Below are 14,970 nucleotides of genomic sequence, written 5' to 3'. Positions count from 1 at the left end.
TATATACAGGAACAGATCTATAGACGATGTCGGCCTCCGGTGTGGAACTGCCGGCACCGAATGGATAATGCACGTCTGTGTCAAACACATATGGATTGACACAGAACGGCTTTGTCTTCCACACTTCAGCCAGTTCATTTACTCTTTCCTTGAATGAGTAAATGCTCTACAACAAAAGAAACAAAAAAAAAATTGTTTAAATAATACAATTTTTTAAAAATTAGAAAAATTATTTTTTAACATGTATTTCATATACATACATCTGACGATGCACCTCCTTTAACGCTCGGTCTCATGGTTTCCTTAAACAAAAAAAAAAAAAGGATAAAAAAAATTTTAAATTAAAAACAAAAAAGTGAGCAAGTGGGTACCGTTCTGCTGTACATTAGGAGGTGGGGTGGACCTCGGACTAGGGTAGGTTAAATTTGAATGCAATCATAGGTATCATTGTATACGAAAAACGATTCTGAACGAAGATGATTTGTCAGCCTAGGATATAATTTCCAGTGGTTGGTGAAAAAGGTGGTTTATGTTTTAATGGCCTGAATACACCAACATTTAAGTTCTTTTATAATAATTGTAAGCTAAACTCATGAAAAATCTTGTATTAAATTTTCAACTCTTATAGCTACCTATACAAACATTTTTATGAATTATACCTACAAAATAATTTGCAAGTATTCATAATTTTGACGAATTTTCAAGTACTTTGATAGGGCCAAAAAAATTTTATCGACACTTCAAAAAAAAATTTTCAGAAAAATTGAAAATTTCAGTTGTCAATAAATAGCTCAAAAAAAACTCAAAATATTTTGAAAATTAAATCATAATATAAGGAAAATGTCAATCTAAATAACTGGTAAAATTTTCAAGTATTTACGACTTATACTATTTGAATAACAACAAATATCAAAAATCGTTTGAGGCTAAACCGTTATTTAACGCGGTTTTGTAAAAATTTAAATATCAAACACTCATAAAAAATTTTTGTCTGAATCCGGTAGAGTTTTTTTTACAGATATTTGAAAAAAAATTTATGGATAATCTTGTACCAAATTTTCAAAACTTAGTTATAAAAGAAAAAATTTTTACGATTTTCCAACCACAAAATTACTTGCAATTTTTCGCAATTTTGACATATTTCGTATAAATTCGAACTTTAAGAACTTATAAAAAAAAATTGTGACCAACGATTTCGGATTTTTTTTTTATCACTTTAAGAACAACTTATAAGAAACCTTGTATTAAATTGTCAAGATTTTCTGATCAGCCAAAAAATTTTTATCGTTATTTAAAAAAAAAATTACTTAGAAAAATTGAAAATTTTAATTGTCTATAAATACCGTAAGCATATAGTACCGTAGTCCCCGCCAGCCAAGTATCCCGCAGCCTCCCGCGGTCCGGGAGAACGACTCTACACAACAACAACAACAACAACAACAACAACAACGGCACAACAGGTAACTCAATTACTACCCCCGTGCACTCGCACAACTGCAGGTACGGCGAATTAATATTATTATGTATACACTATTATATCTATATTATAATATCGCAATATTTTAAATTATCGTACTAACTAAAAATAACAATTCACTAACGCGTATAATGTGTACACGGTCTGCAGGAGCGGCGCCGAACCGGTAGCGACGACGAACGATAATAATAATTGTGTAATAATAACGCATACCAGCTGTATATACATAACGTTATAATAATATAATTGTTATTATCGCGCGTATCGTAGAATTTTAAAATTTATGAATTTATTATGTTTCTAAATAATAATCAGACATTTCGTATATAATATATATTTTCGTATTATTTTTAATGTTATTTACTTCATTACCTACCTGTAGAATTAGGTTAGATAGGTATTAGCATTGATTATAAAATATACAGATAAGCCAAGCTATAGGAATATTTGGAAACCGTATTTTTAGATTTATTTTATTCCAATAGACATCGCTGTTGTATTGATTGTACATTGTTATTTATAAACAAGTTATTTTCTGGCTATTCTCGGAATTCCGGCAATATCGGCACCACGGACTAAGATAATATTATTTAGGTAACTAGGTCAGGGATCGGTACGGCGGATTGAATTCACGATAGGCACCGATTACGATTACGATTTATAGATTTTATATATTTATAACTATAAAAATATATTAAATAATAAAAATAGACAGAGGCGTTTTTGAAAAAGTTAAACGATATTATGGTGTGGTATTCAAAACTTACCAATTCTTACCCAAACAGATTTTAGCTATCTTTATGATGCTATTTAATTTAAGGTCACTGGTAAAACACATTTTACCTGACACAGCAACAAGCTTATGACATAGGAATTTAGAATATTTAGACATGTTCTATTTCCAACATAATGATTGAAGCAAGATTATAAAAACGTAATAGGTGGGAATTTCTGAATATGATATACTAAAATTCGATCTATATTAGCTAGTGTATAACTTTTTTATTATATTATTTCTTTTTAAAAATGGATTTTGTTTGTGATATTTGTAATAAACCCTTTACAACAAAATACTCACTTGAGAGACATAAAAATAATGTCCACAAGGAAGAAAATATTATTTTTGAAAAATCATATTTTTCAAAATGTAATAGCTGCATTAATCTTAGTTTTAAAAATAAAGCTTTATTGATTGATCATTTAAATTCTGAGCATGGCATGTCGATCAATAAGGAAATTTTACAATTTAATAATATAACAGGTATTTTTTAAAGTTTTTTCACTACAATAATATTTGTTTAAGTTACACTTTTATTCATATTTCAAAGTAATTATCATTTCAAATATTAAAAGTAACTAATGAATTTTAGATTCTGAGTTGAGTGATGAATGTATTGATTTTACAATTATTTTTATTTAATACAGTAAAAATGCTTTGATTTTCTTCATCATATTTTCTGATAGGAAAATGAATCTAGTTCGTAATTTGGGTGGTCAAAAGCAAAACAATTTTATGCAAAATCGTCTCCACTCGGGTAGGTTAGGTTAGGTGACGTTAAAATATAGTATATTATAAATTATAATATAATATTACCAAATTTAGCCAGCATTTCCAAGAATCGTTTTCTTGTACGCTTTTGGTTATAGGCCTAGTCAAGTCAAACTCGTATATTGCTACTATTCATTAACCCCCGAACTATGTGTAATTTGTCTTGCCCTTCACTTTTAGACCTATGGTTATTGACTCGTACTTGATTAGTATTATTACTATTATTATTTACTCTAACGAACCCGTCCATGAGTCCTACGAAATACTATTCATTATAAACATTTGGATTTGGTCATTATTATCTACGTTCTGGTACCTATGTGTATTATATTTAATATATGAGACATCAGAGCACGTAGCAATACATACAAAATAATTTCCAAATATTCATAATTTTGATGTATTTTTGTCAATATTTGAACTTCAAATGCTAATAAAAAAAAAGTTGTGCCTATGTATTCTAATAATTTTTTAATTTATTTCTAAAAAAGGGAGTTTAGCTTAGGTTAGGTTAGTTCCACGGTAGACCAAAAATGCACCATTAGGTTACCGGCTCCGTGATATTTGTGGTAGGCTCACTAAACTCGCAGGGACGGTAGGTGGTAGCTCGAGGTACTCGCTACGATCTGTGAAAGTTTCAAAACAAACGGTGAAATGGTTTTCCCACCATCCACGTAGCTTGGTCAGACATTGTATATGGGACCAGTATTGATCACTGACTATTCGTCATCCTCTAAACCGATGACAACTCGACAAAAGTTAATTTTCAAAAAAATTCCAAGAAAAAAATGTTGCTATTTTCCACACCACCACAGAGGTATAGCACAAGGCTCGTTTTTTTTAAAGTGGTATCCCCAAGAGGCCTAATCCACTCGACAAGCGTCCGTGCCACACGCCAGTAGTTTTTTTTAAGTGGTGTCCCCGTAGGCCTAATCCACTATATTCATAGCTAACAGTTAGAATCAGTGAGATCTACAAACAAAATAAATATAAATTACATTTTAAATTAAAAATAACAGCCACAAAAAAATTAAATATAAATTTAATGCTAGATGATATTATGTATAACCTAACCTATTTTAAATTAACAAATAAATGCTATTTAGAAATTATTACTTATTAATAAATGTATACAATAACATTTCACTCACAATCTAATGTCGATCTTTCTTGTGTCTATATAGAGCGTTTGGCGCATGAAATGTCGAATCGCAATTTGCACAAGCAAATGGTTTGAGACCTGAGTGTCTCCTATTATGGTGATACAACATGTCTTGCTTGGCCTTGTATGTTGCCTCACAGTCCGGACACTTGTGAAGCGACGTCGACTCGTGGTGTATTGTGTTTTGGTGTCTTAAGGCATCTTCCTTTCTTACAAACTTTTTGGGACAAAATGTGCACTGCACTTTACTTTGCACGACACCATGCACTTGCAGGCTATGCCTTTTCAGTGCATATTTCCTGGAGAAGCATGCACCGCATTCCCCACATGAAAACTTGTCCATGTACAAGTGTCTGGACAAGTGACGTAGCAACCACGACTTAAACCTGTAATAATATATACATTATGATATATCATTATTTAAATTTAAGAATATTAAATAAATATATTGTAGGTTTAAAGGTTAGTAAGTATAATTAATAATTTCTTTACCCTACTATAAGTACAATACACTGATGTGGTAGGTACACTGGACTTGGAGAACTACGAAACACAGCTGCAACTGGGGTCGGACATGTGTGGCGTGCACATTAAAAACATAATAAGAGAGACCAGGATGTTCATCCGAAGATGGTCAAAAAGCTACAACGGAGGCGCCGACCGCCTTACCTTTCCGTAGGTGACGGCTATCAAAAAAATTAACAAATAACACAGTGTTGTCCTCAACGACAACACATACAAACACACAAATCCTAATTGACAACACTGAATTCAAGTTTTCATACATTACAATAATTACACATATTCAGTTACACATTATGAAGCTGATAACACTAGCTGTCATCACTATAATTCACTACATAGCATATACTACACACTATTGTAATTTTTAGGTAACTTAGTATTTAACATATATCATCCGGTAAAGCTGCACAAATATCAATTAACGTATGATAATTATTATTAAATAGGTTATTTTTAGATTTAAGAAAATTAATAATCTTTGAAGCTGTATAAACACAAATTATTATAATAATAGTACATATTATAACGATATCAATGTATGAATGATTAATGACGCTATCTGTAAATTCATGTACAAAGGCGGCATATTAACATATATAAACAGGGGTACGACAGTCAACACGACGCTCAGTCGCTCACCTAACACGTAACACGTTCTCAATAAATATTTAAAATTTCTGTTAATTTTTATAAATGTAATAAATGTAATTTTCTGTAACTCTATCTCTATATTTCAATATACCTTTTTCTCTTCTGACTATTTAATATCTACTACACCAAGTCGGACAAGATAGGTACAGCCGATGAAGTGATTCGAAAGGTAAGTGAAAAATATACATAATAAATATCATCAATACATTACCACATCTTAGAAGGGAAAGTCTCTCGTACCCATCCCCAAATTTTATACCTCATAAAGTGATGAGTTGAAGATACATATAACTGAAGAAACAAATATTTAAATACAATCCTATGCTTTAACTTTATATCTTATTTTTAACTCATTACAAACCTGAATCTCGCCGGACAATGAGCGCATTGCATCAGACGTGATTCTTCTTCTACTTGTTCGGTGTTTGTTACTGGTCCGGTGTTTGCAAAAGCACCTTTACCTTTGTCCTTACAAGTGCAGCAAAGGCATTGTACATTATTTTCACCAAAATAGTCACGCCCATAGTATGTGGTGATCTCCTCGCCGACACGAATTGTTCTGTTAGTGCGAAGGCACGCCATACCGCTTCTCAACAAGTATATATCACAATTGCTTTCGCAATCGTGATTTGCGTATGCAGCGGGCCCTAACCACAACTGTGATTTCTTCCTATATGTGCTGTGGACGACGGAAAAATCATTTTTCCCAGGGTTGAGAAATGATTCCCTGACTGTCACAAGCCTACCACATAGTTCTGAAATTACAGTGCCGCTCTTTAGCTCATTTGAGGCCACAACTTTTGCGCCAACATCACCATCCTCAACAAACATTGTGCACCGTTCAATGGAGAACCGAGAAGACTGAGCACACGCTTCAAGGTACAGTCCCTTATGTTCGTCCAAGTATTTGAGTTCCTTTTGTGAGAACGACGAAAATGTTGGATTTTGGGTTTTGTGTGTAGCAAACCCCAAATGACGGTCTAATATTTCCCCTGTACATATATCATCCACCACGCACAACAGCCTAGCCTGATAGTCCTGAAATAAAATGAAATAAAATTGTATAAACAAACCTAACCGCTGTACAAGTTGCAATGCTAACAGCGCCCACAAACGTTTGCTAAATATTGTGCACCTATTGGCTGTTAACACTAATTATTATAATATTGTAACGCTGTTTTTATTTTAGGTCCTATGTGCATCGCGACACACAATTTGCCCACGAATATACAAGTACTACGATTTGAACATGTGTGCACTACGGTCTACAAAACAGGTTAGGGTTAGGTTAGGGTCTAGCTATTAGAAAATGTGAATATTTCCTGAATTTTGTTGTGTTATTTGATTGCATTGTTAAATTATAATACTTATGTTTATATACAATACATATATTATGTATTATGTAATACATTGCTTTTTCTAAGATAGCAGTGCATACAATTTCGGTTTAAAGCAGTAAAAGTAAGTGTGTAATCAAATGTTACAAAAATTAAGGTAACCTAACCTAGGTTTCTTACATATGTTACATAGGCGCAGCTAGGGGGTCTTTGGCACCCCCAGACTAAAAATTAGCACCCCCAAAAATTCAAACTATTATCCTTGATTTGTAAGCAGTAGTTATTTCATCAATATACCTACCTATTCTGTTCAAATTTTTATTTTAGAATAATTTATTTATATTTAATGTTTCGAAAATAGTTATATTAGATCAAGCAGGACAAAATATTTTGTCATGAGATCAATAATATAATATTATGATAGGTAAGGTATATTGCATTGGGAATTTGGTTGTGTTAATAGTTATTTTTAAACTGTTATCTACGTAATCCGCTACCAGCATGTTTTCCATTATATGCGTTATCGTTATAAGACGTTATAAGCATAACTTAGGTATAACATTACACGACACACGTTATACACTTATAGTTTATACAGTACCCAAGACGTTAACTGTCAACAGGCAACAGTATTCCGTCTCCGTAAATCTGAATTTTAAAATTTAAAATGTTTAGTATTTTTAAAAAACGGAAACCTAAAGATATAATGATGAGGAAAACGAAATTGAAGCTGATATTGACGTTCCTGGAATTTCTACTACTAGTACTACTCATACTAGTGAATAGTGATACAACTCTTGATTTGGGAAATAAAGATTCCGGCCCATGTCGTCCTATACTCTCAGTAAGATTTATTCTGTTAACATATAAATATAAAATATAGCATGTTATATATTTTACATACCTATCAACATTCAACATCCTATATATATATGAAATACAATAAAACCCAACATTTTGTATGTATGTTGCATTAACATTGCAATGATATGCTTAATTAATATGAATTATGATGTTTTGTGTTTTATAACGTTTTTTTTTAATAATTCATAAACTGTGATAGCATAATCTACATCATATAGGCTGAACAATAAAAATAAACAAACGTCTTTACATATTGCAAGGTGATTAAAATAATTATATAGGTTATCAAAAATATAAAAAAATAAAATACTGGTAATACAAGCCAATTTAAAAACATCAATAACCATCTCTCTTTGGTATTTACGTGGCTGATAATAATATAAGGCAATACCTACTAATTACAGCAGTCACCTACACTTATGCTTGAAAATCTAATAAAAGGCTCCTAATATATTGTTTCAAAGACAATCGGCAGATAAAAACTATCAAAAATCCAGTCACAACTATTTTTTATATAAGCATTTTAAGTTCAAATATTGACAAAAAACGTAAAAATGACGAAAATGTGTAAATAATTTTGAGTTAGAAATTCATAAAAAATTTTCTTTTTAAATCTAAATTCAATACAATATTTCTCATAAGTTTGTCTACCTTTACAAAATATAGAAAATGTTCAAATTGTATGTATTACTAAAATTTGTAAAATACAATACAATGACCCACGTAAGTAGGTTATTCTATTACTAAACAAATTAAAAATATACACAAATACAGTTTTTCAAGTTCAAATTTGAATGAAATTACATATTACAAAATCAATAACTACGATTTTAGTTATTCTGTTGTAATTTAAAAATTAATAATACCAATATAATGTAAAATATTATCCCATGTTGATAGACCGTTTCAGCCCAAAATCGTTTTTCATATAGGCGCAAAGATATTATTATAATATACCATTGAATTCTCATTGAATATACTAACCATTACAATGATCCTCTTGTAACAGTATATATATGTGTGTGTGTGTGTGTACTTATGTATAATTACATTTTTTTCGTACAAATATTTATTAAATAAATTCAAATTATGTAGGTATAAAAATTGTAGGCATAACAAAATTTATGAACAATACAAGTAACAAAAATAACAGAACTATATTAGCATTTAGCAGATATAATATATTGTTATATATTGCTGAACAACATTATAGAATAATATTGTGGTATTGTGGGCTAAATGTAAATATAAATATGTGGCTACAATACGTTTGGGTAACTTTGTAAGAAATTAATTAACAAAGAACTGCAAATTAATAAAATACATTTGGATTTTGAATAAAGTGCACATATTGCAATCGAAGAATCGTTTCCAACTGTACAAATTATTGCATGTCAATATCATTTGGGTCAAAGTTGGTATCGTAAAATCCAATCAAATAATTATTTACTTAATCAGTATAAAAAAATACAGAAATAGGGTTATGGCTAAAATATTTTTTCGGTCTATCTAGCATTCTTATTTCTTACCACCTGAACAAGTTGGTGATGGTTTCGTTGAGCTCATTTCTGTAGCTCCTACAGATAACCATACGTTTACTGATTATATTTTAGAAATTTATATTAATAAAAAGTCTCAATTTCCACCAAATATTTGGACAGAATCTCCCATAAATAATACTTGGACAACCAACGGACCCGAAGCTTTCCATAAACATTTCAATACACAATTTTACCATCCACATCCAAACATACACCATGTAGTAGACGTTCTAACTAACATTCAGGCAGAAACTGCATTAAAAATAAATAGTATAAAAAAAAATCAATTCAATTACATTAGAAAAGAGGCTGAACTCGTTATCAAGGAAATAAAATATAAATATTATAATTACATAATATATTACTTTTTTTTTTCCATAAAAAATACTAAAACTTGATACCTTCATTATTTTGATTAATATGATATTACTATTTTAATTTAACACGAGTACCTATATATAACTTTCGTATTTTATAACTTTTTGTAGCAACATTATTATTTATTTTATTTGTACTTATTTTACAAAATAAATAGTAACTAACACTTTATAAAACTTGTTACCTATATTATTTTGATATATATATGAATATATATATTATGCATGTACTCGTATGTACATATTTTATATACTTCTTAAACAAAGGAATAAAAATTTTAAATTTTAGTGCCCAAACGTGGTATCTTTTTATTGATATAAAGTGCCCAAACGTTCTGTGGATTTTAAATACTAAACAGGCAAAAATGCCCAAACGTGCTGCACCGAAATATGTCATGTAGTCGTGAGGGCTAACCTAACCTAACCTTGCCCCCACTGCCCCCGTTGTTCCGGCATCCCTGAGCAACACCCACTTACCTGTTTTTTATAATATTTAATTTAATGTACTCACAAGATCCTTCATCGGATGAGCAATGCATGCAGATGTTGTAGCCAACTAGAAAAGTTTAAAATAAAATGCAATAACATTAATGCCAGCATGTTGTGTGTGAAACTAAAAACTATGTTTTGATTTAACTTTTAAAGAATCCCGTTTTCTATACGGTTTTAAATTAAACCGACAAATGGCAATTAGGTATCTCTAATATCCGTTACACTCTGAAACCCACCTTATTACATTGTGTAAATAAATAAAATAATACTAGACGTTGTAGAATAATATTTATTTATTGAAAACGGGATGCGAGACGTTCATCGCATCACCGTCGTGAACTGACTGGGTAGCTGTGTGCAGTGTTTCCCACAGCAACCGTATAAAGATATAACATAGATAAGATTGTAATAATAATTTTTGAGTCTTACAATTGTAAACCAACTTTATAAAAAAACGTTTTAATTATACATGATAGGTAGGTATACATTATAATATTATTATAAATGAACGCGAATGGTCTATGACAGCATTGCGGGTAACTAAATAAAATAAAAAAGGATAATGTAAAAATCTAAAACCAACTATGAATTAAACACGTAAATAAAAACAATAAAATATAAAAACAAATAAGAACTAAGAAGCCAAACAAACCACGCATAATTTAAAACTAAATGCATAAAAAAAATTTAGAAAAAACCTTAAAAATATATTTTTGACATTAATACACAAAACCAAAAAAATACGCCAAATATAAGGAAACTGAGAGAAAAAAACTAAAAATAAGTAAAAATCAAAATTTAAGTCTTTAAGACCAATGTAAACACAATGTTATAATAATGGATTAACATATTATTATACTCACATCACGTTCGGAATCCATTTTGATCCAATGCTAGCTGGCGTAGTTTGACAATTATCTATCAAAAAAAAAAAAAAGAAAAAAAGAAGGTATTATTATTTAGAAAGTATTTTTCATTTGATGAAATCAAATTCAACTCATTTTTCGTTCACTCAACATTAAACAGCTATTTACATGAACCTACTATATTATACTTATACACATACACAACACAGTACGAACCAGTAGGTTAACTGGTTGGGTAGAAAAAAAAATTTAAAGTTTTAAATATAATAAATTGTAAATTGCAAAAAAGATATTACGTGTAATTAATTTAATGTTCATAAGTAATGTTTCTTTTATCAGGTTAGGTTATAATATTATAATATAACAAATTGTGTATTTAAATATGTTTAATAAGTAATTTTTAGAAAGGATGGGGGGGGGGATGTGGCGAAGTGGGAAGTGCCTACAGGCGGAAAAACCTTAAATACGCCACTGCACACTATCCAGTAAATAATAAAAATAAGCGTTACAATAATTATAAGTTCATGAAAAAGTGGAGGTGAGGAGTTTCTAAGGGTGTTCCTATAGTGACACATAAAAATTATCATAATTAACCAAATTTACAGAATCTAGAATTCTGGTCTAGAATATAATATACCGTAAAATTGGGTTACTCCGGACAAAATTATATTTTTGTAGTTTTCTTATAATTTTGGATTTCAAGTTTGATAAAAGTTGAAATTTAATACTCCAAGTTAATATCTATTATATCCTCCATAGAAAAAAATATTTATTGATAACATGATATTATCATACCAAATTTTATGGATGTAAATACAAGATGGTCTATTTTAAGGTTTTTTAAATTGTCGAAATGATAACAACTGTAGCACAATAACAAATAAACATATTTGATTGCGGTTTTCGTCAATCGGCTCGCAAATTTATCAGTTATAGTTCACGTGTGTTAAAATAGTTAATTTATTTATTCATACATTATAGTGGTTCATCCTTTAAATTATTTTAAAACGTGGGGTGACTGCGGACAGGAAAATTACGATGCCAAGATCATATAAAAAAAGGTAGGTGGCCGTTCTTATCAAAATTACGATCCTAGTATAATTAAAAATGCAGTTTATGCCGTTCGTTACAAAAAAATGTCAATTTGACGTGCTTCTGACGCATTAAAGTACCAAAAAGTACATTATGTGACCATTTAAATACAAAAACAATTATCAATTAATATATCAAGGTGGTGGACTGAAGCATTTGTTGATATTTTGTCTGATGTAAGAAATAAAAAAGATACAGTAAAAAAATGTAGAAGAAAAAAAATCAATGCATCTGCAGGAAAAAGTGTAAGAATAGATGATATTAAAAAAAAAAAAAGACGAACTATACGATATTGATGACCTAGATGACCCCGACAACGTTCAGGAAGAAAATTCAATTGATATTTATGCACCTTCTATACAAGCGGGACACAAGGCAACGATTTATCGGAAATAATTATCGAAGAAGATTGCATTGATCAAAATATTGTACTGAAAAAGGGTGATTTTATTATTGTTAAATATGAAACAAATAAAAGAAATATTATGTATATTGTACAATGTACAGGTGGAAATGGATAAATCTCCGTTGATATACGTGGATTTTTTGAGAAAAAAAAAAGTGCACAAGAAGATGAGTCATATTTCGTTTTCCCACAAGTCAAAGATAAGAGTAATATTACAAAAATGCAAGCAGTAAGAAAATTAGTGCCCAGTAAAATAATGAAACGAGGACGTTTCAGTTTTGACAAGATTGATACAATTAATTTTCAATGACAAAATAAAATAAGTTTACAATTTACTTAGGCACCAAATATAATAATTTATAAAAGTGTTGTTTGATAATTAGGTATTAGTTTACGTCTGAAAAGAAAAAGTATTTTTAATTTTAAGTTGACATTTTTATAAAAGTAAAAAATTATTTTGTTAAGTTACCTATTTAAAGTATTGAATAAAATACCTTCGTTGTGTTTATAATAAAGTTTATATTTATAAGTAGTATTTTTTTTTTGTTCGATTCGTTACATTTTTTTTTAAAAAATATCTACATTGTCCGAAGTCACCATTGTAATTTAAACCCTAACCTAAGTCACCCCGTTTTGCGGGCGACTCTGGACAGTTTTCAACTTTTAAAAAAGTGTGAACTTTAATGACTTTTATAATTATTCTTCTGCTACCTATATGATTTCAACATACCTAAAGAAGTTTGTATAATATTTTTTTCATAATTTTATAAACATTAAGGTTATTTTTTAAAAAAACGTTCAAATCTGTCCGGAGACACTCCATTTTACGGTACTATATTAATAATGTTGTTATTATTAAAAAAAAAAAAAAATGAAGATCCCTATAAAATAAATTCCAAATTAATCAAATCAGATTCATTATGTACCCTGCAATAACCCTACTCACTCGGTCATTCATAGTAGGTATATACAATTTTAAGTACCCACGAATAATATTTTTAAATTACAATAATATACCTAAAATTGTTATTTTTGGTTTTTATTTAATTGGTAATTTCATCCAAATTTTAACTTGTAAAAGCTTTGAAAAAAAACTGTGTTTTTAGATTTTTTTTTTTGCAGCAGAATTTAACTAATTATGTGAAACCATGTTTTAAATTTTCAATCCTTAGCTATAACATTTAAACGTTTTATAAATGTTTAACAACTTGTCGTATACTCTGATTACTCGGACGTATACCAAAATAAAGTAAAACCAAAAATGATGTGAAATACTTTATTTGAACGCGACGTCCAGTGGTGATCGAGTCACACGATCACCACCACTGACCCTTTTACTGCCTTAACCATATCTCTTATATACTAAATTTACAATTGAGTAACTATCGATTGTTACATCTTTCACTTATTATACTAATTTACATTTCATACACCTTAACTTACGTAATTATTCTTTTAACCAGATTAATAACAAATTTTATTTACATTTCTTACTACTATATGTATTTTGATTACTATGCTAGCTACTCGTAAAATATAAAAGCTTATCAACACTATATTTCACAATTGTTATCTTAACCTATTTAAATGTTTTTTTTTATTATTGCTAAGGCCTATTTTGAGTTTTTTTGAACTATTTATAGACAACTGAAATTTTCAATTTTTCTGAAAATTTTTTTTTGAAGTGTCGATAAAACATTTTTGGCCCAATCAAAATACTCGAAAATTGTATACAAAGTTCCTCATATGTTATTCTTATAGTGATTAAAAAATTATAAGAATACATTGGCACAAGTTTTTTTTATTAGCATTTGAAGTTCAAATTTTGTCAAAATCATGAATATTTGTAAATTATTTTGTAGGTATAAATGTATAATTCATAAAAAAAGCGGGCAAGTGCAAATTTTCAGAAAAATTGAAAATAGCTCAAAAAAACTCAAAATGTTTTGAAAATTAAATCATGTAAGGAAAATGCCAATCTAAATAACTGGTAAAATTTTTAAATATTTACGACTTATACTATTTGAATAACAACAAATATCAAAAAACGTTTGAGGCTAAACCGTTATTTAACGCGGTTTTGTAAAAATTTAAAATTCAAACACTCATAAAATTTTTTTGTCCTGAATCCGGTAGAGTTTTTTTTACAGATATTTGAAGAAAAATTTATGGAGAACCTTGTACCAAATTTTCAAAACTTAGTTATAAAAGCAAAAAATTTTATGATTTTTCAACTTCAAAATTACTTGCAAATTTTCGCGTTTTCGACAGATTTCGTAAAAATTTGAATTATAAACGCTTATAAAAAAAATTGTGACTAACGATTTTTAATTTTTTTTTATCACTTTAAGAACAACTTATAAGAAACCTTATATTAAATTTTCAAAATTTTCTGGTCATCCAAAAAACTTTTATCGTTATTTAAAAAAATATACTTAGAAAAATTGAAAATTTCAATTGTCTATAAATAGTTCAAAAAAAGCCAAAATTCTTTGAAAATTTAACTATATACGGATACCACTGACATTAACATTTGGTGAAAATTTCAAGTATTTTCAGTGATTAGTTTTTGAATTACAACCATAAAAAAAATCGATTTGGTCGAAAACTGCTTTTGCGTAAAAATTGCCG

General features: G+C 29.2%; 1 protein-coding gene across 1 annotated transcript; it reads right to left on the bottom strand.

The window, feature by feature from the left end:
* Window positions 1-4,180: 4,180 nt before the first annotated feature.
* On the bottom strand, window positions 4,181-10,856 carry LOC126555784 (zinc finger protein 605-like). Its single transcript, XM_050210663.1, has 4 exons — window positions 10,839-10,856; window positions 9,995-10,039; window positions 5,726-6,402; window positions 4,181-4,574 (listed from the first exon to the last, which is right to left on the bottom strand). The coding sequence occupies exons 1-4, from the start codon at window positions 10,854-10,856 to the stop codon at window positions 4,181-4,183; spliced, it is 1,134 nt and encodes a 377-aa protein (XP_050066620.1).
* Window positions 10,857-14,970: the final 4,114 nt, after the last annotated feature.

The sequence above is a fragment of the Aphis gossypii genome, unplaced genomic scaffold (genome assembly GCF_020184175.1).
Source record: "Aphis gossypii isolate Hap1 unplaced genomic scaffold, ASM2018417v2 Contig01100, whole genome shotgun sequence".
Lineage (NCBI taxonomy): Eukaryota > Metazoa > Arthropoda > Insecta > Hemiptera > Aphididae > Aphis > Aphis gossypii.
The sequence above is the reverse complement of the archived record's forward strand: the minus strand, read 5'-3'. Positions and strand labels throughout refer to the sequence as shown.